This window comes from Pollicipes pollicipes, unplaced genomic scaffold (assembly GCF_011947565.3).
Source record: "Pollicipes pollicipes isolate AB1234 unplaced genomic scaffold, Ppol_2.1 Scaffold_5724;HRSCAF=6776_pilon_pilon_pilon, whole genome shotgun sequence".
Classification (NCBI taxonomy): domain Eukaryota; kingdom Metazoa; phylum Arthropoda; class Thecostraca; order Pollicipedomorpha; family Pollicipedidae; genus Pollicipes; species Pollicipes pollicipes.
The window spans coordinates 53,572,747-53,594,331 of NW_023596746.1; the positions used below are offsets into that span (position 1 = coordinate 53,572,747).

The window sequence follows — 21,585 nt, forward strand, 5'->3', positions numbered from 1 at the left end:
CGGCTGTCTGGCCCATAACGCCAAGGCTGGCACTGAGTCAGCGGGCCGTGCGGGGGGCCATTGGCGTGCCCTTCCTTCGCGGCGGCTGCGGCTCGTGTTTCCCGTCGCCCTTGCCCCCTCACCCGAGCCGTGATTGGCCGGCCGACCGCCGACTCCGACGCGCGGCCCCCGCAGCGCGGGACGAGCCGCGCGCCGCAAAAAACCGCCCGCGGCGCTGCAATCACCTTCTAATTTTGTAACGTTTGGAGATAAAATGTTGCGGCGGCGGTGGCGGGCGTCCAGTGTTCACGTGGCCGTCCGGGCATCCACAGCGCGCGCAGACATGCGGAGCCTGATCTTCCTCGCCGTCCTGGCCGTGGCGTACGGTGAGTGCGGCGCGGGTAGCGCCGGGGGTGTCTCGCGAGCGCTCTGTCCCAGCCGCAGCAGTGTCGAAAATCTAGCCGTTTTGGGATGTTTGTGTATTTGAGACGGGGCTTGAGACGTGCCGTCACCGACTTTAATCAGCTGATCCTGCCGGGCTGGTTGCTAGTTTCTAGCTATATAGGCGGCGTGAGAGGGAGGACATCCCTTGGATTTGAGGGTTAGCATGACCACTGGTGTGTAGTGCGACCACCTGGCGCCATTCACATACATTTGAAGACCCTCCTTATATTCTGGCACTGCTCTATAGGCTGTCACATCATTATTGAGAGCACATTTAGTACTAGGTTTGGCGCGGCACTGCATCAAAGGCATACGTTTTTAGCATTTGGTATTCGCACGGCCATATTAGCTCCTTCTGGCACTAAGGTGATGTCGCATGGCTCTGCCCCCTGCGTGATCTTTTCCTTGCATCGTGGGATATTTCATTCAAATGACACTTTTTAGAATGCCAAAGTGCATGTTTGCTGTTGCATTACTACAAAAGCCGCATAGCCTTATAATTGAAACTGCAGGTAAACCGTGCGTATTTCTTCCCAGCAGAATAATCCTATTTTAACATAATAATCCTGTTTTCCATGTCTGGCGCTCTGGTGTGTGACCCCATGCGTGGTGTTTATGCGTCAAGATCACCCCGTCAAATTTATTTCTAGCCTCGCATGGCAAGAAATTCCTGGGTGACTGCAGTCGCTTGCCCTGTTTAGTGACAGAATGTAATTGAAACCTCCTTGTTTGAATGGAAATTCAACAACGTACTCTACACTCTTATGCTTCTTGATAATTGCTAGGGACGCCTTAGCTGCTGCCAAAATCATGCATACCTGAGGCGTATTCAGTTGTATGGGTCTGCCGTAGCATTTTGCGTCGGTTGTGGACAATTGTGGCCCTTTGCGTAGGCAACGCCGTTGGCCGTCTCGCCCTCATCGCTGCATCTCAGTTGGTTTGCGCTCAACGCCGCGACCAACGTTCGGCGGACACATGACGGCATGGGCTTGCGACTGACAGATTATACTCATGTGCCTTTTCGTTGGTGGTTAGTTGATGAGTGACCAGAAGAGCCGGGCTGGAACAGGGACGATTCGATCGAGGCACTGCATGACAATTGGAATATCTCGGCAAAATTCGACTGTTGATCTCAAGTTGTGCTTGGCAGTAGGGTTTGGGCTTTCGTTTATCCCGGCAGGCATGCCGATTCCATGCCGATTCCATGGCCATTCGTGCAAACGTTACGGTCAAATGTCGGATATAGATCAGTTCTAGACGAAAAACATTCGTTACGAACGGAACTGTAATCCCTGAACTGGCCTGAAACGACCGTTTACCGCAAATCCGTCGTAGAGAAGCTTATAATACTTAAATTGCAGGATTCGTCCAGATGTCTTAAATCTTAGCGGTGTCTAGATCTCGATAACACGATGAACGGTTATGTGATCGCGGGAAGAGGACTGCTGTGGCATTTGATGAATGGGCTGTTGACCATGGATACTAAACTGTGATAACAAATCTATCGCTATTTGGCTTACCAAAAGTTTGCAATCATTTCTGTTTTTTTCCACCTGCAGCCATGAATATACTCTCAACGAGAATCATCAGCACACACACTTGTACACCGATTTCTCGAACCAAACCTAACAGCATTCCCCTATCGAGAACTCATCACATCAAACGCACAAAATTGCCCGCTCAAAATTGTCTACAGTGACAATGTATAACTACAACGGCATATCCATTGTTTCATTTGGTTGTAAAAGACCCATCCGATTATGGACCCGTTTTGATCAATGAGTTGAGGTAAGTTGTCATCTGGAATATGGTTGAAATCCCTGCGAAGATTAATCCAGCCGGTTTTTCCTACAGATTTGATTAGTTCATTGCCCAAAGGTTAGGGCTGGCGGCGCAGGAAACAGTCTCCCTACCTAATGCATCATCTACGTCACGCATACATTTTGACGATGTACACATAGAAATGAGTTAGAAACTGACCACCGGAGTGAAGTTGGTGACGTAGAAACTTTTTTTTGTATTGACTCACGTGTCCGGCGACTCGCAAAGCATTTCTCGCGTTGTTTTTGAAGCAATAACCTGCATTCATGTGATTTTATGCCAGCCGTCTGTTTTAGATTCCCTGTACGTTTTTTCCACCACTCAGGCATACCTGTGTACTAAACTACTTATCTACGTCCGCTTGTCGTATCTAACAAACGCCATCCCCTCACCTTGAACCTTTTTACACCGTGAGCAATTACACCATCACTTATGGCAGGCTCGCAGGCTCAAGTCCGTGACTACACGGGGGCTTAAACAGGTCGGGTTGTGTAAATCCGCCAGCTAATACCTTGGTGATCGTTTTGTCACACGATGTATGGAGAGCCGTCCTAAGCGCCGCTTACTTTGCATTCACCTGGAATTCAACACGGCAGCTTTGTCAAGCGTGTAGACCAAACAAAATGGACGAACGTAACACCCAATGCAAGCTGATCAGCGAGCCTAGCTTTTTCTCCCTGACCAGCGCGTCCATCGTCCGTCTGTCATCAGCTTGTCAGCCTGGGGGCTCACGAGTCACCTTGAAGCAAATTGGGACGGACCTTCAATAAAGCCGCCGACCCACCCTGCGTGGTCGCGAGGTCACCATTACCAGTGCCATCGCCGATAAACCATGTACGGACGAGACGAGACACCTATTAGAAAGTGGCCACCAGGAGTAAAAGTGCAAGGGGGTCTGCACCTCCCAAGGCCGAATGAAAGGAGGAGTCAACTCCAACGAAAATGAAAGTTGTTTGGAAAGCTGGCCGTGCCCTCAAAGGCCAGCGATGCCCGATAGGGGAGGGGGCAGGTCATCTTCAGCTATCCTCGTCCACGTCCCGCCGCCAGGAGCCGCGCGAGATAGGTCGGATGTGGGTCAGACAGCAGGGTCGACGACCGCGTGCCGGCTGGCCCCGCGAGGCCGTGGCGGCACCGCCGACCGGTCTGGCGGGCCCGTCAGCGGAGACGGCGCGTTTCACAACCGGATTATGCGTCACAGCCGCCGAACCACCGGGGATTTGCATATTTCGTGGTGCTTGGACGCTCGGCAGTGGCGCGACCTCAGGCGGGCATAATGCAGCCGGCGACGGCGCGCGACTACGGGCGGCGCAGCATGCAACTGCGCGTGCCGTCGTCCGGTAAAAAGGACGGCCGCGTTGCGACAGCGCTGCTGACCGCTCGGCAGCTTCTTTTACATGCCGTCGGCGGACGCCACGTTCCTCGTGGCGTGCCGTCGTGCGATCGAACCGCCTGATGAGAACATCCGCGTCATGTCATTCGGCGAATCTGACGTGCCTCAGCGAGATGGGAACTGGGAGAGCGGACCAATTACAGTCAAGGTCAAGTGACCCATGCAAAGCTATCCGTGATCATCTCATGGTCAGCAGTTCACGAACGACTTACAACGCAGCTCGGTCTTGCTTTCCCCGCGCCGATAAGGGCACATTATCAGGACTTCATATCTCTTCCGGGGCCCCACTCGTCACTCCCCCCACCCTCGACTTTATGCTGCTCCCGCGTCTCCTCCCCTCAACCCGAGCAATTTTGTCGATGTACCATCCTGCGCATTGCAATGCACTTTCGCAATGCCTCTGACCGCCTGCTCGCCTTCGCTCCACAGGCCAGGATGACTTCCAGTTCGTCTGCCCCGAGTCGTACGGCGACTACGAGGACACCGAGTTCTGCGACTACTTCTGGCGCTGCAACCGCGGCGAGGCCGAGCCCTTGGAGTGCCAGGATGGCCACGCCTTCAACCCCAACCTGCGCGGTTCCATCTACCCCTGCGACTACGTCTTCAAAGTGAACTGCACGGGCCGCGAGAGCCTCCGTACGTGACCGATGGGTGCCACTCGGCCACCGCGACCGTGTAACCCCGCTCGGGTCGGTGTGGAGTGTGTGAGGCAATGTCACCAGCTGGCGGTCGGGTTCACCTCTGGGAGCCCGGTCTCCGTCACTCAGAGAGATCTCTGCTGGGCGTTCTTACGGCAGCTCGGGTCAAAACGGATCCCTGTCATGCGGCTCGGAGGGCTCTTTCGAGCCACGCGTGCCAGCGTGAGCCAACCCACTCAAGGTTATTCCAAGCGAATGGTGTCGCTCGTAAGACCGGGGCACCACCAGTATGAGTGCTTAGGCTCAGACCCTTGTGGCGCCACAAATAGTATGTAATCCCATGACTTGCGGAAGAACGCAACATACGCCGCAAGGGATGTAAAATAATGGCTAAGAGCATGCTTACTCTTAAAATTCGTCTGTTGAGTCTTGTTCTTTGCCTTTTTCGTTTACAGTTTTGAGTTGTTTGTTTGCTTTACTTTTGGCGAAATTCATCAGATAACCGTTCCAGTGTTACCTTGGTGAATCCAGTCTCGTCGTCGTGCTGCCTCTGACGCCACTGGTATCTCCACAGAGGACCCGCAACCCGGCATCGACCTGGAGTGCGAGCGCCAGCACGGCATCTACCCGGACCCGGAGCTGTGCGACACTTATTACGTCTGCAAGGACGGCGTGGCCACGCGCTCCCAGTGCGCGCCCGGTCTGCACTTCCACATCAAGAGCCGCGAGTGCCGGTGGCCGGATGAGGCCGGCCGCGGCCTCTGCGACAAGCGCGAGTGTGAGCTTCCAGCCGACTGTCGGCTCTGTCGTCCAGCTTGGGCTGCTCAAGTGGTCAATCTGTGCGCTGGGATGGCGCTCGCTCGTTTAGAGGGGAGTCGGCCAGGTCGGGGACAGTTTCAGCCCGACCTCAATTGTGTGTGCTGTTGTTCGCGGTGCGGTCCTTCGGGTGGCGCGAGGGATCACCTGAACTACCTCGCATTTACGGCTTAATGATCGGATTCTTCCTCTTTCAATTCCTCGAAAACGTTCGTCACCGAACCGCAGGGTTCTTCCAACACCGCGACCGCACAACTACGTTCAATTCCACAATCATCTTTCTGTCCAGCTCACCAGCAAACCTTAAAAAGCCTGTTTGCTTTCGACTTCGCGTCCAAAGCATTGCTCCATCCTGCATTAACTCGACCACCAGCTTTCCGCTGATCTCCTCACTCGACGCGCTTGACCGCCGGGCCGGTGGCGCCATCTGCAATGACTCGGCGCCGCCGCCAGTGCCGCAGCCTGGCGGACGCCCCCTGGCAACGCAGCGCTGATCATGCCGCCCCCGCCGCAGCCCTCGGCGACTTCTCGTGCCCGCTGGACGCCACGAACGCGGTGGACGTGCACGGCAACCGCGACAACAACCCCACCTACATCCATCCGGACGACTGCAGGCTCTTCTACGTCTGCCTGAACGGCGTCAAGCCCATGGAGGGCGGATGCCCTGAGGGCACTGTCTTCAATGACGCCACGCGCAAGTGTGACGACCCCGCGAACGTTGAAGGATGGTAAGCAGAGTTCCGTTGCTTTTTGTGGAATTCACTGATGTGTAGGACTTTGTACTCTTGTGCTGCATGGCTGGACTGCTTCGGATTACTACACATGCGTTGGACTGCTAAACATTCGGATTGCTGATTTCGTTGTCTGTTCCAGTCGTCCATTGCGTTGCGTGTAGAAAAGTCGCAACCATTGTGCACTTGTTCACTGCAAGCTATCAATTTACTTTTTGAACGTACGACTGTCAGCTCCTTACGTCTCAGGGGGGGGGGGGGTCCGGCCTGTTGTTTAGAAAATGCACGTAAGATCGGCCGGCGTCGCAGAAAACAATTACGTCACATGCATGCATTCCGGACGACAGACTTCAATGAAGTATCGGGGCGAAGTTGAGGCCCGCTGGTGACTGACTGCGTGCTGCGTTCTGTTTCAGCGAGAATTACTACTCGTCAGTCGAAGGGGAGCAGGATCTGTAACTTACTCTCGTCACCGGAAAATATGTTTGGCTCCGGCCAGGGAATACTCGCATTGTTTGACGTCATAACAGGAGAGTCTCGGATAAACGCGAAGAGAAATAAAGCCAGGTGTCAGTTTGGAATGAGAGAGCAGTGGAGTAAAAACAGTCATTTGTTGGCCGGTTTGCTATGAACTGACCCGTGATGTGTGCTGCAGCTGGCATGCCTGGAGGTTCTGTTACATTGTTGTACAAACTGTAGTTTTACCATGATTTTGATAAATACAGAGTTGTGGGCAGCCCGGCTTGTCAGTTGTTCGCTGCTCTGAACCAGAGACGCAACTTTTTAATCCACCAACCCACCACATCTGATACGGCAAGAACGCGCGGGCTTGTAGCCCGGTAGTGGGCCAGACTTGTCGGGATTTTCGGGTTAAAGGTTTTAACAACCAAAATAAGACCCTTTTGATGGTATATTTGCTTCCGGACCTTCTAAAAATCCAAGTGTACTACCACACATAAAACAGCTGTGGAAGTTAGTACTTCGAGTTTTGTAGGAAGGGGCCTCGTGACAAAATCAACTGTTAACATGACAAACCAGTAAACCAAGTTGCACCAATTGAGCAGCTTTAAGCAAAGATCTCATCAAGCGCGCAAAGTAGATGCAGAAAATGTTCAAGCGTTGCCTTTATATTATTCAACCGTAGGCATGTCAATCGCTTGTATAAACACAGTGAGTAATGCGCTTGGCCCGTTGTTATAAGAATATGGTTTACTTAAGCGACACTTTTTCATACGCAAACCACACATTAGAATGCATAGCAATCATTAACGAAATACCCGGGAAACTGTATGACTTCATCGCCCTAGCCTGGCATGTTGGTCAATAGAGAACGCAACTACTGGTGTTTCACATGTGCAACAATTGTCATAATCTAAAAAGTGGTAGGGTAGAGTTTGTCTACTTATGCCTGCGTTATTTTCATGCAACATACAAATTACTACCGCGATAAGAGGTTCTTTCTTATGATTTTCTTCTCTTTCCGATCGTCACTAATTGTTCATGTGTATCCAAAGGACAAAATCTGTTCTGTTTGTACCTGCCATCTCCTCCGATATCTGTTAACAGGTCTGTATCAAGAAGTCCAGTTCTACGCATGACGTCGTCAACCAAACATTCAGTGTAGTTCCGAAAAGCTGCAGCCAATGGGCTATGCAAATGAATGCCTCCAGCATGCTTTGCTCAGTTTGTCTTTCAGTCGAAACACGGCTGTAACCTTATAGAACATCTCACGGTTTTGTGGCCTGATGGTTTTTGTTTTTGTGATGCACGATGTCACCTAAGTGGCGTATTCAGCGTTCCTGGACAACATACGATTGCTTTCTTTGTACGCAGCATCACAAATGGCGCGGGGTGGGGGCAGACTTCCTGAAAGGAAGCATAGATAGCGATAAGGGTGAAATGCGGATCATTTCAAATCTGACGTGCAGTGACTATTCCACACTATTGCATGATGTGTCTACTTAAGGATAGCAACCACTATATACAATTATTGATTTTTTCTGTAACCCGGGTGATCACGTTGCTGCTATTGTAGCGCATTCGCCATCAGCGGGGCAGACAAAGCGCCAGTGTCGTGTGAAATATGCGACCGATTTCTTCGCCCTGTATGCTATTTGTGCTAGTGTGTAGTGCGAGGAACTAAAAAGACCCAACGATTTGAAAAACCTAGAATTTATTCACTCTGTGTCAGTGTAAAGACATCAGTGAGATGTCCTTGCTTCTACAATGAGATGTGATACACACAAGGGTTAATTCCTTAATCACAATCACTATATAATTTTTATTAGACGTGTGCTTTTGACAAATGTCATTACCTACGAAAACAATATTTTTCATGACATGAATATGATAACATATTTCGCGTGTTTCGTGTAAAGACCTGAAATGCTGTAACAATTAATCAATAAAGAGACTAATAATATCAATAATTCATAAATTATGTAATATAATGTAATCTAAGCAGTGATGTGTTGATTAATGATAACTAAGTGATATGATATAATACGGCGTAATTAATGCGCAATAATGAACTAATTAACAAAGCTACAAATATCGATAGCACTCCATGGGAATCTTTTGCATTTGAAGATATTGGAGCAAGCATCAGGTATGATAAAACAAGGTCACCTAACTAACGTTAAGTTTTTTTTAGTGGAAAGACTGTTCAAAACAGCACAATTCTCTATGTAGTAAATATGCTCCTTAGTGCGTCATGGTTTGATTACGTCATCGTACCTTGCAAAATGCATAACATTGATTGAGAGCCAATTGACGGCAGTTATATCTGGAAATCGCGCTCACGAACGCCAGATATAAACGACGCGACGATTATAGTCTTCTAGGCCTTGATCGCCGCATGGCTTATGGAATAGCAGGATTTGAATGACGTTATTATGAGATCATGAATGCCAAGGCGACTTTGAAAAAGTTTCCCCGATATGCTTTCACCCATTTTCGCGGGCGTTTAGCTCAGAAACCAGAGAAGTTAAGTCTGAAGAAGGGCAGGATTGTGAACAGCACCGAAAGGTCTTTAATATGGCTATTGAAGTTCAAAACCTCAGATAAATGTGGAACACACCCTTTAAATTAATATTCACTATTAATACGAGCTCAGTACGGTAGCCCCACGGTCATTTGCGGGCTGGATCCCCAGCTGGCCGGGCGGGGCCGCGAGCTGACATTTTTGAAAACGGTTGCGTCTCTACTCTGAACGAACAGGCTAAGAGGTCAGGAAACTAATCGAAGACACCGACAGGCCGGGCCCAGACGCACACCAGGAAGCCTAGCAGAAGTACCAGATGAAAAAAGTAATCACCCCAGTTTTCAGCCGCATCATGCGTTTTTTAACGCCTAATGCGCTATTGACCGGAATGCGCGCAGGTAGAACACGTTTGATGTCGGAGTCAACAGCACGCGCATGTCTTTAGACTACCCATATTTGACTTGGATTGCAAATCCACTTCTGAATGCTTTCGACATAATCATATTTTCCGTACGAAAGGATTTTTTTGTGGAGTTTTCAGTCGGCCTAATGCTCAGCACTTTAAGTAAGCGCATTCGCTTCGATACATTTATTAGTTGAAGGTTCTTTGCTGAGTAAACGACCTTCAATGCACCATAAGGTACATGTCTAACGACGTTGTAATGGCGGTTACCGTTAGTGCCGTGCGGTTCTCTGAGTTTGCTACTCTGAATACCGTCATTACATCCGTTATTTATCATTACAACGTCACTCAACCAGTATCTCCTGTATACTTAAGGCACTTAACATACGAACTTTCAACTGAAAATGCCAAAAAACCAGGAGCTGGAGGCCTTCCTTCATTATAGGAAGTTAACACTTAAGTGTTGCCCAACTGAAGCTTGAAACACTCATTTTGCTTAGGTTTCGGCGTGTGCGATTAACAACAAATGTCACTCACATCGCCTAAGCCTCTTCGCCAGCATCTTACTGCAGCATACTTGTTGGCCCTTCCAACCTGATGAAACGGATCAGTCCGCGTACTTGAACCTGGTACTGCTGTCCGCAGCTGTAACCAGCTTGCCCTTTTTAAGAGTGGAAGGAGGTCACTTGAGTATTGCATATTGTGAACAGACGCATGCTCTGGTGACGTGCATTTGCTTAGATGCCTAGTCACGTGTGCCTATCGCGGACCATTCTGTATTGCCTCCAATAGCGGTACTCTCTCTTAAAGGCAATGCTCTACATTTAAGGATTTTGAGGCAAGTATCAGACATGATGAAATAAATCCACTTATAAATATGGACATACCTTCAGGTGGAAAAGGCTGCTTTAGACAACACGACTTCTCTTTTTAGTAACTGCGCTCTTCAATGCGCCATTGTTTGATTACGTCATCGTCCCTTACACAACATTGATTGCGAGCCAATTGGCGACCATTCTATCTGGCGATCGAGCTCACAAACGCCAGCTATGAACGACACAAACAATTATGTTTTTCTCGGGCTGGATTGCCGCATGACCAGTAGAATGGCAACGTTTGAATTATGTTATTATGGTGTTCTGCTCGCCTGGGTGACCCTGGAAAAGTCTCTCCGAAAAAATCTGCACATGTTGGCAGGCGTGGTGCTCAGAAAATAGAATGGTTTAGGTCTTAAGAGTGGCAGGGCTGTACATTACACCGAATGACCTTCAGGATAGCTATTTCGGTTGAAAACCAATGTGAAGCAGTCCGTTGAATGTAAACATTAGGAAAGCCTTCGCTTCCAAAACGTTGGGCAAAGCCATTGATGTATGAACATATTGATGAAGCCAGATTGCTTCGTGAATCATTGTTTTAACGAGCGCTCCGCGTTTGGAGGCTATCACAAAAACACTGAGCAATAACTGGATTTGAAGCGGTTTTCACTGCACATGTCACGAGAACGTGCACCAAGGCTGTTCCGAGTTTGCGCTACGCCATTCCTTTGCTTAACGTCTAACCACGAACAGCTGAATGGAAGTGTAAGCACACTATTTCAGTTCAAACGCAGTGACGACCATAGGTCTACCCGATCAGTGTGGAATATCCGACAAACTTAGTTCGCGACTCTCGTATGGGCTATCTATGGCGCTGCTGACAGTCAACGAAGCTCATCAAGCTCCGAAGCGCCTGTCGCCAGGTGTTCACTGAATTGAAACGCTTAAACAATATATTTTCATCGCAAAGGTGTTATAAATGTTCATTCCGCTTGTGAAAAGTTGGTATCCACATGCATATTAGAAAGGGGTCTTGAACGCGGGTGAACATAACTGAAGTTATGGAATAAAATATGTTTTATGATGAGAAAAGCCCAAAAATGTAATAGTATTGCCTTCATCACTACTGGGTAATATCAAAATGATGGTTATAGAAGCGAGCACATTTCATGGTGGCGAGCACGATGTTGGTGGAAAGACTGCTCAAAATTAAATGCAGCCCAAAATTGATTCAAGCATGTAATGACAACTTTAAGCATTGAGGATGAATTCGATGAATGCGCTTTACTGCTCGATTCGGACAACTCTGTCGCGGTCGTGTACGCTTAATTTGACGTAAATGAGTAGCAAATTTTAGTAACCCATGCAGTTGCAACATAATAACGTTTCTCTATGCTAACAGGAAGCTAAGAACATTATTTGCATTCATTACACAATTACTCAACACTTACAAAAACACTGCACGAGAAAATCCAGTGGGCGCAGAGGCTTGATAGAGCACTTCGCCGAACGCGGTTTTCCATGTTCGCCACTCAAAGCTTTGAGAACTAAATCGTACGTCTGGCAAGGCTGTAATTCACGAACGAGCTCGTCATTACCAGTTCCATTAAACGCGAGATCGGAGAAGTCGAGGCTGTGAAATTTGATGCAACGGTTTTTAACGTAGTGACATTTACTCACCATGTTCTGTTCCCTGAAAAAAATACATCTTAAACGGGGGAACTCGTAAAATGTCTGCATAGAATATACATGAAGCGTACTGAAGGGCTTTATACAAAACAACAAGGTATTTCTTGGCCTTCATCATTTTTTTTTTTGAGAACCCCACGTAGCCGCAGATAGAGAAGATCTGAGAATGACAGTCGAATAACACTCGCACCAAATGTTTCCACCTTAGTCGTGCATTCCTCGATAAAAAAACATCCACAACATTCCGTCTTGTGTTCTCGTAACAAACCAACCATTTCAACAGCACGAGTCATATCAGAAGGACCACATATGCAACATGTGTGCATTTGCGTGTCCCAGCTGGCGTCCCTCGCCATAAGACACCTCGAAAATGACGTCTCGGGCCGCTGTCTCCGGGACCTTCGTCCGTCGGCCTCTGGTGACGGCGCGACACTGCGAGAGACTGCCAAGGTGGCGCTGCTAGGGCGAGGCCGCCTACTGGGCTGTCTGGGGCAGATGGCAGAGATCGCCGCTCTACTTCCGGCGGCGCGTCTCCGGAGCAGTGTCAAACCAGTCGGCGCTGAGAACGAACAGTTCCGGGTCAGCGAGAACCCAGAGGTGCTGCGGCCGTGGAACAAGGACGCGTGCCAGTGTTAAAATCGCCGACGATGCTTTCTTTGTTCTCAGCAAGAGGCGCAGACACACTTGTTTCGCTAATATGCTCACCAGTTGTGAAAGGTGCGAGAGTGATGTAGTCACAGCTAACGTCAGGTGGTGGCATTCAATGAAAGCATGTTTGATAGTTCTTGGGGTGCAGGGGTGAACTAGCGCGAACTTGCTTTAATTTCAAGATCACAGGGGGCGCCTCTGTACTTGTCCATCCAAGTCAACAGCCAATGGCATTAAACGTTCTAGATAATCGGCAGCTTTTGGGGCTTCACTCGACATGCGCACCGCGTGCACCTGAGACTGAGGCGCCTGAGACTGTAAGACCGCGTGCGCCTGAGAATGAGGCGCCTGAGACTGTAAGACCGCGTGCGCCTGAGACTGAGGCGCCTGAGACTGTGAGACCGTGTGGGCCTGAGACTTAGGCCTGATCGTCCGACCTGCGTACGTGCTACGCACCATTCAGGAACGTTGACGGGGTCGTCGCAGGCGCTGATTTCCTCGCTGTACACCAGCCCTTCATCGCAACCAGACAGGGCCGGCTCGATGCCGTTCTTGCACACGTAGAACTTGGTGCAGTCCTCCGGGTGTGCAAAAGTGGGGTGCGCGATCTTCTGGTTACTGGGCGTGAAGTAATCTATGCTCGGGTCGCACGTGAAGCCGTCGAGCGAGGTGCGCTGCCCGCACGAGCCGCGATTCGCCGACTGTGGCCAGTCGCACGTCCTGGAAGAGATGTTGTAATGTAGGCCCGGTGAGCAGATGAGCTGCGTCGGCGTGTCGTCGGAGCACGAGTAGTACTTGTCGCACACCTCCGGGTCCTCGTGCGCGTAGATGCCGTTCTGGCGCTCGCAGACGCCTGTGCCCAGTGGCTCACCAAGGGACTCGCGTCCGTAGCAGTCGACGTTGAAGATGTAGTCGCACGGCTCAGCCAGCTGAACACGGTTCGGGTCGAACGCCCAGCCGTCCTTGCATTCTTTCTTAACGGCCTCGCCGCGGAAGCAGTCCCAGTACGTATCACACTCGTCCGGGTCGATGAACTTGCCGGTGCTCTCTTCCAACGGGCATTCGAACACGTCCACCGCCGCCGCCCCTGTGGTGGACGGGGTGACGTCAGCGCACGTGAGTCGTCGGCCGGACAGCGAAGCGCGCCTTTTACGGCGCCCAGCGTGACCAGGACGGCAGTTGCTGCAGACCTTTCTAGTTTGGTCCAGAACACTATACAGCGTATGTTATGCCATTTTTGCGAGAACTAGTGCGGTTTGATCCTACACGTAGCACTGACGTATCTTCGCGCCGAACCAACAACGATGGGGTGGGGAGGGGGTGCGGGGTGGGGGGGGGGATGGGGTTGGGGTGGGACGAGGTAATATCAACACTACCTTCGATCTCGGGACCGCGGTGATCCACTTACTGGTCAAAGTGTTGACTCAAGCGCTTCAGTGGTAAAAATGTATAAAATTGAATAATATGGCATTATTTCTACATTTCTGCTGAAGCAACCACTGCCTACATTAGCTTTTTGAGACATTATATCATTTTCGGCAGTTTTAGCTTAAATACGAGACAAGGCTATCCTGTTAAAAACAGCGGAACTATGAATTGAGACTCAGGCACTGTGAACAATTAATGAAGAGGAAAGGTGAACAGGTAGTGCACATCGAGCTAGACTAAAATGGGACGCTGTTTAATGGCAATGGATTGTCAAAAGCAAATACATACGAGTCTTTGATGTGTTTGGGATCGAAATCAGAGGCATGCCAGTTGACCGATCATTGTCTGTTTTCCGCGTTACTCACCACAAATGCACTCATGCGACGAGTTCAAGAACATATGGAACGATTGGTGAACAAACAGTAGCCCGACGACAGGGAACGGTGAACATTACGCACTGGGACAAGCCAGAGTGCTGCGGACGAACAAAGATGGCATGTCGTGCAAACAGTTAATAAAAAGATCCGAGGTTAAATAGTATATATATATATATATATATATATATATATATATATATATATACAAAAATGCTTATGCAATAGATGCAATAAAAAAGAATCCGCACGGACGCTATTGATGCACAGGGAGGGCAATCTGATGCAGAAATGACGCGCGGAAAGTTGGATCCGTCTAACTCTGTAAGCGGGATTCGGTTAAACATTCACACATACCAGTTCATGTATCAGTTCGGGTGCGAAATCATCATCAATGTACTTATCACTTATCACTGTACCCTTGTTCACGCAAATTTTTGTTCTATCTCTTTCAGAGCGGCACAAATTCGAATATCCATGGAAGTCCTTATGCTCCCAGAAGCGTTATCGGGTTTCGTGAAAACCAGTGGGCTCCCGCATTAATCCTGCGGTCGGTCTGCGTACGTGGAACTGATACAAAGCCGCCCCTATTTAACAATGGTTACTGCCGTATCCCAGCCAACCTTTCCTTCACGCAAGCAAGAAAAAATCTCGAAGAGCAGAATTTTGCCGAGCTTTTGCACACATCATCCTGCAATTTACTGCATTCCAAAAAAGTTGCAAGATGTTTTGTTAGCGCATAATAGGTTTGTTCAACATTGCTGCTAGGCTTGTGTGAAAGTCTCACCTGCCAGCACGAGCGGGAGGAGAGCGCACCACATGGTGTCGTGACGGGCACTCCCGGAGAGGTGCAGACACTGGCGTAGGCTGCCTGTTCCGCCGGCCGCCGCCAACTCTAAGTACGCTCAGCGTGACCTTCATGCTGAGCAGGCGCCTCTCTTTCACCGGCGCCAGGTTTGCGTAACGGATGCTGTCGGATTTCGCGGGGGGCCGGCGGGGTTCCGCAACGGACCAAACCCGCCGCATACCACCGAGCCGACTGCTCTGATGTTTTTGGGCACGGCGTGACACCAGACGGTATCCGATGATGTTTGACAGAATGGGTCACGCATTTTGATGGCATGGACTACGCTGACGACCCGAGGCTATTCCTTTGCTTCAGATTCCACGGATGAGAAATTATTTGTTATGTTCATCATGAGCTGCCGCGGCTTAACATATGTTTTTATGCGCATGTGACGCCGACGCCATTGCGCCATAGTATATTGATATTGTATCGCCATTGAGGTTTATGTTATTTATTTGCTGCCAAAATCGCTTTAATGGCGCTCTTTTTGGCGCGTCAGTATTTTTAACATGTTTGTCTAATGTACGTTGTTTGTGTTTTGTTTTTGAGCATCGTGCGAAAATGCATTTCTCCATGCGTCAGTTTGTTAAGCAAAGTTGTATGTAATGCATCATATATACTCCATTCAGCATGGAGGTATGCTCACGGCTCATAGGTATAAATAAATGGTGTGGCAGTGACGTGCAAGGGCTGCTGATGTTTTGGTGTCACAGTCATCCGTAGTGTGACCAAACGCAAAAAGTCATCCTCCCTTGCTTAACCAAGGCGTGGCTGCATTTACTACAGACCTGAAGAACATAAATGTGTCTGCTTAAGCGTTACTTCAACTAATAATGTGTTATCGGCACAAGCACTTTCACTCGTTGAGCACTATGCCAATAAACGGCGTTGAGCATTGAGCGATATTGTACAACCTTAAATGGTAATGATGATTAAAGTTCAAGAGCGCACTGACGTCGCTGGTTATCAGACGCCCATAATTAGCACAACCTTAACGTCATGCGTGATGGACTGGGCCTGACGTCTGTAGCTGATTGCTCTTTCTTCGAGAGTGGGTTTACCCTCTAGAAGTATCCAATGATAAAGTATCAGGCCAGGCGCATTGATGTCATTCCGTAAAGGTAAGTTGATAATTACTTCAAGAAGTAAATAAGGTTTGTTTTGTCCTTTAACACACTTTCTTTGTACGTTCAATCTTAAAACTGTCTTCGTTGTCATGTCAACGCTCTTAATTTGACGGATTTATTGGATGGAGCAGCGGTTTTGTGCTGTCTGTGATGAACATCGCAGGGACTTTATTCGTGGTTTTCAACTCTGCACACAACTTCGGAGATGTCTGACAACGGGCGAAGAACATAGCGGTTGATAAAGTAATGTGTTGTATTCAGCACGGTCTTTTTATCACATTCCATTCTACAGCTGCAGCATGGAGGTTGCACGTACACACACACAAACAGTTGTACTTGTCTCAGCGATTGGTAACAACAAATGTGTGCGTCACGTAGGGGTGGGCCAAGCGGCCCCCTGGAGCTGGCAGAACCCAGATCACCAGATCAGATCACTGGGCAGCCCAGGCCATTCAAAAGGGTTGTTGACCAGCGCCAACAGTGGTCGCAGATGCCAGATCATGTCAGACCACTGGGGAAGGTCGCTGGTCTGCCCACGGACAAGCATCAAGCAACGCGTCCACCCAGATCGATAGAGGGCATTATGCTTGATGTCTCGTGCCGTGGAACATGTTCGGCGTCGCCGCGGCTCCGTCGACGTCGCCGGCTGTGACCCCGTGTGACCCACTGACGGGTGACTGGGCGGGGAGTCGGGCGGCGCGGTCCGGATGTCTTGACTAGTGCCCGGGCGGCGACGTGCTCCGGCTGGCAGCTGCCAGGCCGGCCGGCCAGGGCCGATCACGAGCGCACGGACAGGTCCGCGTCAGGAGAGTTATAGTAGTCGGCGCTGAGGGCAGGGGCATCACGGCTACTAGCGGCCCGTCGGAGCGCACTCACAGACTGCTGCTGGGTATCGCAAAAGCCATATGTGGGGAGGTTGGCAGACATGTTTAGAGCGTCCGGATGCCATGCCCAGTCAAAACACCTGAGATCACTTGAGTCCGGTAAGTTATGCGTATTTCGATGTATGTTGCTAAAAACAAGTTGACTGGCTCCATTCTTTAACGATCAGTAATTGAGACTTTTAACAGCGCGAGCACGTTGTATGAATTTCTTGGACTGCCGTGGACACCTGGAAGCTGTGGAAGGTTGCAGAGCACAGGTGCCATCCGACATACCACCAGTCGTGTCAAGGCCCAGACGATGCAACGGAAAAAATTGATGTCAATTCATGCATGCCTCCAGGGGCCGCTCCTGTCTGCACGACTGCACTTCGTGCCGCCACCAAAAATCCACCCTGACAGCATCGCGCGAAACCCCTCGACCGAGCCAGCCCTGTTTGGCAAAGCTCCAATCCGTGCTGGCTGTCAACAGAAGGCAACCGCCTGTCGCTGGGAATCAAGCATGAGCTCGCTTCGCCCCCCAAAGTGCGAACCTACCACAGCACCCCGGCTCCGACCCACCTCGTGACCCGCGGAGACGTCCAGTGCGAGCGGCGGCGGCCCCACCCACTCACCAGTCCGGCACGTCGGCGGGCTTCTCGCAGGCGAAGGTGGCGGTGCTGTACACCAGCCCCTCGTCGCAGCGGCCGATGGACGGTGCGATCCCGTTCTTGCACACGTAGAAACGCTGGCAGTCGGTCGGGTGCGGGAAGGTGGGGTGCACGATCTTCTGGTTGGCGCTGGTGAAGAACTCCTGCGACGGGTCGCAGGTGATGTTGTCCAGGGTTTGCAGGGCGCCGCACGCGCCGCGCTGGGCGCCTTCCGGCCAGTCGCACGACCTCAGGTCAAGGTTGAAGTGCAGGCCCGGCGGACAGAGTCGAAGCGTAGGCACATTCTTCTTGCACGTGTAGTACCTGTCGCAAATGTTGGGGTCCTCGTGCGCGTAGAGGCCGTTCTCTCGCACACAGACGCCCGTGCCCAGCGGGTCGCCCAGGAGCTCACGACCGGTGCAGTCGACGGAGAAGATGTAGTCGCACGGCTCCCTCAGGTGAATGAGAGCGGGGTCGAAAGCATGCCCGTCCGGACAATACACGGGCTCGGGCGTGCCGCGGAAACAGTCCCAGTACTTGTCGCACTCGTCCGGGTCGGCGAACTTGCCGGTCGTCTCATCGGGCGGACACGTGAAGGTCTCCGCGCCCAGGGCGACTGGAATGGCCCACCGGACAGGTCAGGTCAGGTCGGGTCACAGGTCAGGTGACAGGTCAAGTCACCGCCGTGCCTAGCGCCGGTGCTCAGGGCCTTGGCCAGAATTGCTTTGATGCGTCATGGTAAATGCTTTGCTTCAAAGGGGCGCTGCGATTGTACGTCCCGTTCCACCCAAACCATCAATAAAACTGAGTTTTTCAAAGTAAGAAAGCGGTAGTTCAGTGCTGATGCATTCATGAGAGCAAGCAATAATCATATTGCAATTTAGAACGCTTTCCTAGGTTAGCTCGGGTGAAAGCTTGATGACCTTGCTGACCTTGAATACGGATGAAAAACATTTTAAAATGAACACACGCACATTACGACGACATAATCACACAATAACGATGTACATGCGCTAACGGATCACTGGGTAGATATGGTAATCGCAAATCATCTTAAGGAGCGGGTTAATTGGACAACATGTTGCCGGTCTCATCAGCCAAATATGGCTTCCTTGCTCATGATTCAATGAGTCTGGGTCAGTTTACTTTCACCCTGTATTTTTGGCCCTGTGCGTGCAGAAGTGTTGCTGCTGTTTATACATGTGATTCCGGTCATATTACACCGCGAAGTGCTAGTTCGGTGTGCGGTATACGTGCATGCATATAGTCAGTATCCCATTCCCCAATGCATTTGAGCCATTCAATGTCTTGCAAACGAACGCAGTAAGCAGCGATGGCAAAATACATGAATTTTTTGAAAATTCAGAAAATGAAAAAAGAAAGGGAAAAACTTTTGTGTTTCTCCCTCATAAGTTTGCAGACGGTTGGAGAAAAAGATGGAAGTGTCTGTAAGGGAGCATTGACATAATTACCAGCCATGATCCATCCACACCTCTCATTATGGCAAACGCAACCCAACCCCGCCTCAACTACGCAATTCATCAACATATGACAACATTTAGCCCTCGCCAACGCCTCCCCTCGGCTTTTCACTCACCGCCCACCAGCATCGACCACAGTAGCGCGCGCGGCATGTTGGACAACTCGGGGCCCGCCCTTCAGGGCTGATGCCTTATATATGTTCGGTTCAACATTCACATAGTGACGTGGCTGGTGGCCCGGCGCGGGGCTCGGGGCGGCCCGGGTGCCCGCCAGGTGCCGGCCCGGTTCGTTTGTCCTTCAGCGCTGCATGGCCGCCGCCACCGCCGCCGCCGCCGCTGCCGCTGCCGCTGGAACCGCACGCGCCACCTTTGTCTTGCGCGCAGTCTGCTGCTGGAGTCTGCTGCCGGAGTCTGTTGCCGGGTTCTGCTGCCGGGCTCCGCTGCCGGGGTCTTCTGCCGGGGTGTGCTGCCGTGGTCTGCTGCCGGGGTCTGCCGCCGGGCTCTCCTACCGGGGTCTTCTGCTGGGGACTGCTGCCCGACTCTACTGCCGGGGTCTGCTGCGGGGTCTGCTGCCGGAGTCTGCTGCTGGGGTCTGCTGCCGGAGTCTGCTGCCGGACTCTGCTGCCGGGCTCTGCTGCTGGGGTCTGCTGCCGGCTGGGATACGGCGCTTGATGGCACGCTGCCAGCGCTAGCGTTTTAATGTGCGCGGATTTTGTTCGTGGCTCAGTTCAGAACAACTCCGATTTGCGCCAGCCGGCACATCCTCCCTTTCGGAACGCCCGAACTGAATTATGGCCATTCCAGTGCGATGAAAATGATTTTACACGATAGCCAGCCCAAGATAAATGTACCAAACGCATCGCAGATTCAACACGATATTGTAAACATAGCATGCATGAGTATACTTCTCTTCTGAAAGCAGCGTGATGCTTCCTGTCCTTTTCCAATCGGTTGGGACGTGTCGTTTACTCTACATCCAATCCAACCCTAGTAAATGTCTTTTGGCGGCCCCTTCTCCAGTGTAGTTTAATTCCGGTCTTTTAAACCTGTGCATTGTTAAGCAATCCGTAGATTAATTCAATCTGTGAAGAGGTTCATTTCGCCTGGATGTGAAAGCTGGCCTTCGAGCCGTATAATACCGTGCATCGTGGACGACGGATGCCAGCGAGTAAGCACTCGAGACGTGCTAAGGTGCATGCTGGCAGCGTTCAATGAAGCTGATTGAGTCTTGGAGTCGTCGTGTCACTCAGCGGTTTTAGCGATGGAGAAGACTGCCATTGCGAGTATTGGTGCAATCAATAAGATGTGACTACGTCAATAAAGTTCGATACGTTAGCAGGAGCTCGCCTATTTTATGATTTGCGTTAACATTGTTTGCTTTAGCTTTTCACTTTATGAAAGACTGCATGTTCCCCCTCTTCATCAGTTACAGTTTGCGACATAAATTAACGACGCCCTAGAATGGCAAATTTGCGAGCGTGTGAGCCGAGTGCGTAGTTTTGATGCCCGGTTTAACTCTACAACGTCTTCGTTCCAGACCATCAGTTGCTCCCTGCTGCCACTCAGATTCCCGTTAAGCACACAGGCACCTTTAAGCCTGTTTTCTACCTCAAGCCGTACTTTCATTCTCGCGCGGCCGTGACTGGGCAGATCCAACCAGTTCCTCCTGATCTGACCAGACCGGTGTTGGAGGCGGATTCTCTGACTTCCAGTTTCCCATTTCTGGACCTCACCGGGATGGGCTGCCAGATCTGGGTTGTCCAGCCCTCCCGCCGCTGGTCGGTCATCGGTCTGCGGCTGCCACTGCTGGCGACCCCGGCGCACCCAGCAACCAGAGCCTGACGTGACCCCGCTAGACCGGGCAGTCACCACCGGTCACGTGGGCCCCGAGGAGAGCGGTCGCGTCCAGGACCCGGTCCACCCGTCTGCTGTGCGACGCCTTGGTCCCCTGCAGCGGTCCGGCCGGTATCGGTCCCGCAGCACGTCAGCGGTCCCCAGCCAGCGGCGCGCCCTGGTCCGCTGCTGTCCCTATCCTGCCGCTCACGAACGCTGGTCCCGGTCAGACCACTGTCGAGGCAGCAGCGGCTGGCGGCTGGCGGCTGGCCGGTGCCGACTGGCGAGGCCGGACAATGACCTGCTAACCTATTCGCTGGCCGGCCCACTGGGGCCAGGTACAGTCACCGGGACGTACGCGGCCGACCGGCCTTGGCCACTGCGATTTGCTCCTGCCGTGCCGCCGCTGCTGTCCGGTCATCCTCTGCAGGCGGACCAGGCGGCCCGTTTATCGTCCACAGGGTAGTTGACATGTTAAGAGTCAGTTTGAAAGCAGCATACAATTGCTGGTGGAGAGAGCTGTGTGGCCAGGCGCTTCTGGCCGCCCGTCAAATAGCTTCACATGTGAGAACACAAAAAGGAACATCATGCACTGAAATCAAAGAAACACGGATACGATTCCGACAAA

General features: G+C 51.1%; 3 protein-coding genes across 3 annotated transcripts; 1 reads left to right on the forward strand and 2 right to left on the reverse strand.

Annotated features, from left to right (window-relative positions):
* Positions 1 to 231: 231 nt before the first annotated feature.
* LOC119103885 (protein obstructor-E-like) lies at positions 232 to 6,555 on the forward strand. The gene is made up of 5 exons (XM_037227568.1): positions 232 to 365; positions 4,064 to 4,270; positions 4,847 to 5,050; positions 5,603 to 5,816; positions 6,236 to 6,555. Exons 1-5 carry the CDS (start codon positions 254 to 256, stop codon positions 6,276 to 6,278), a joined length of 780 nt encoding a protein of 259 aa, XP_037083463.1. The 5' UTR covers positions 232 to 253; the 3' UTR covers positions 6,279 to 6,555.
* A 5,414-nt stretch (positions 6,556 to 11,969) lies between these two features.
* LOC119103410 (protein obstructor-E) lies at positions 11,970 to 15,018 on the reverse strand. The gene is made up of 3 exons (XM_037226935.1): positions 14,947 to 15,018; positions 12,814 to 13,444; positions 11,970 to 12,268 (listed from the first exon to the last, which is right to left on the reverse strand). The coding sequence occupies exons 1-3, from the start codon at positions 14,978 to 14,980 to the stop codon at positions 12,223 to 12,225; spliced, it is 711 nt and encodes a 236-aa protein (XP_037082830.1). The 5' UTR covers positions 14,981 to 15,018; the 3' UTR covers positions 11,970 to 12,222.
* A 1,350-nt stretch (positions 15,019 to 16,368) lies between these two features.
* On the reverse strand, positions 16,369 to 19,321 carry LOC119103615 (protein obstructor-E). The gene is made up of 3 exons (XM_037227208.1): positions 19,241 to 19,321; positions 17,629 to 18,259; positions 16,369 to 16,959 (listed from the first exon to the last, which is right to left on the reverse strand). Exons 1-3 carry the CDS (start codon positions 19,275 to 19,277, stop codon positions 16,911 to 16,913), a joined length of 717 nt encoding a protein of 238 aa, XP_037083103.1. The 5' UTR covers positions 19,278 to 19,321; the 3' UTR covers positions 16,369 to 16,910.
* Positions 19,322 to 21,585: the final 2,264 nt, after the last annotated feature.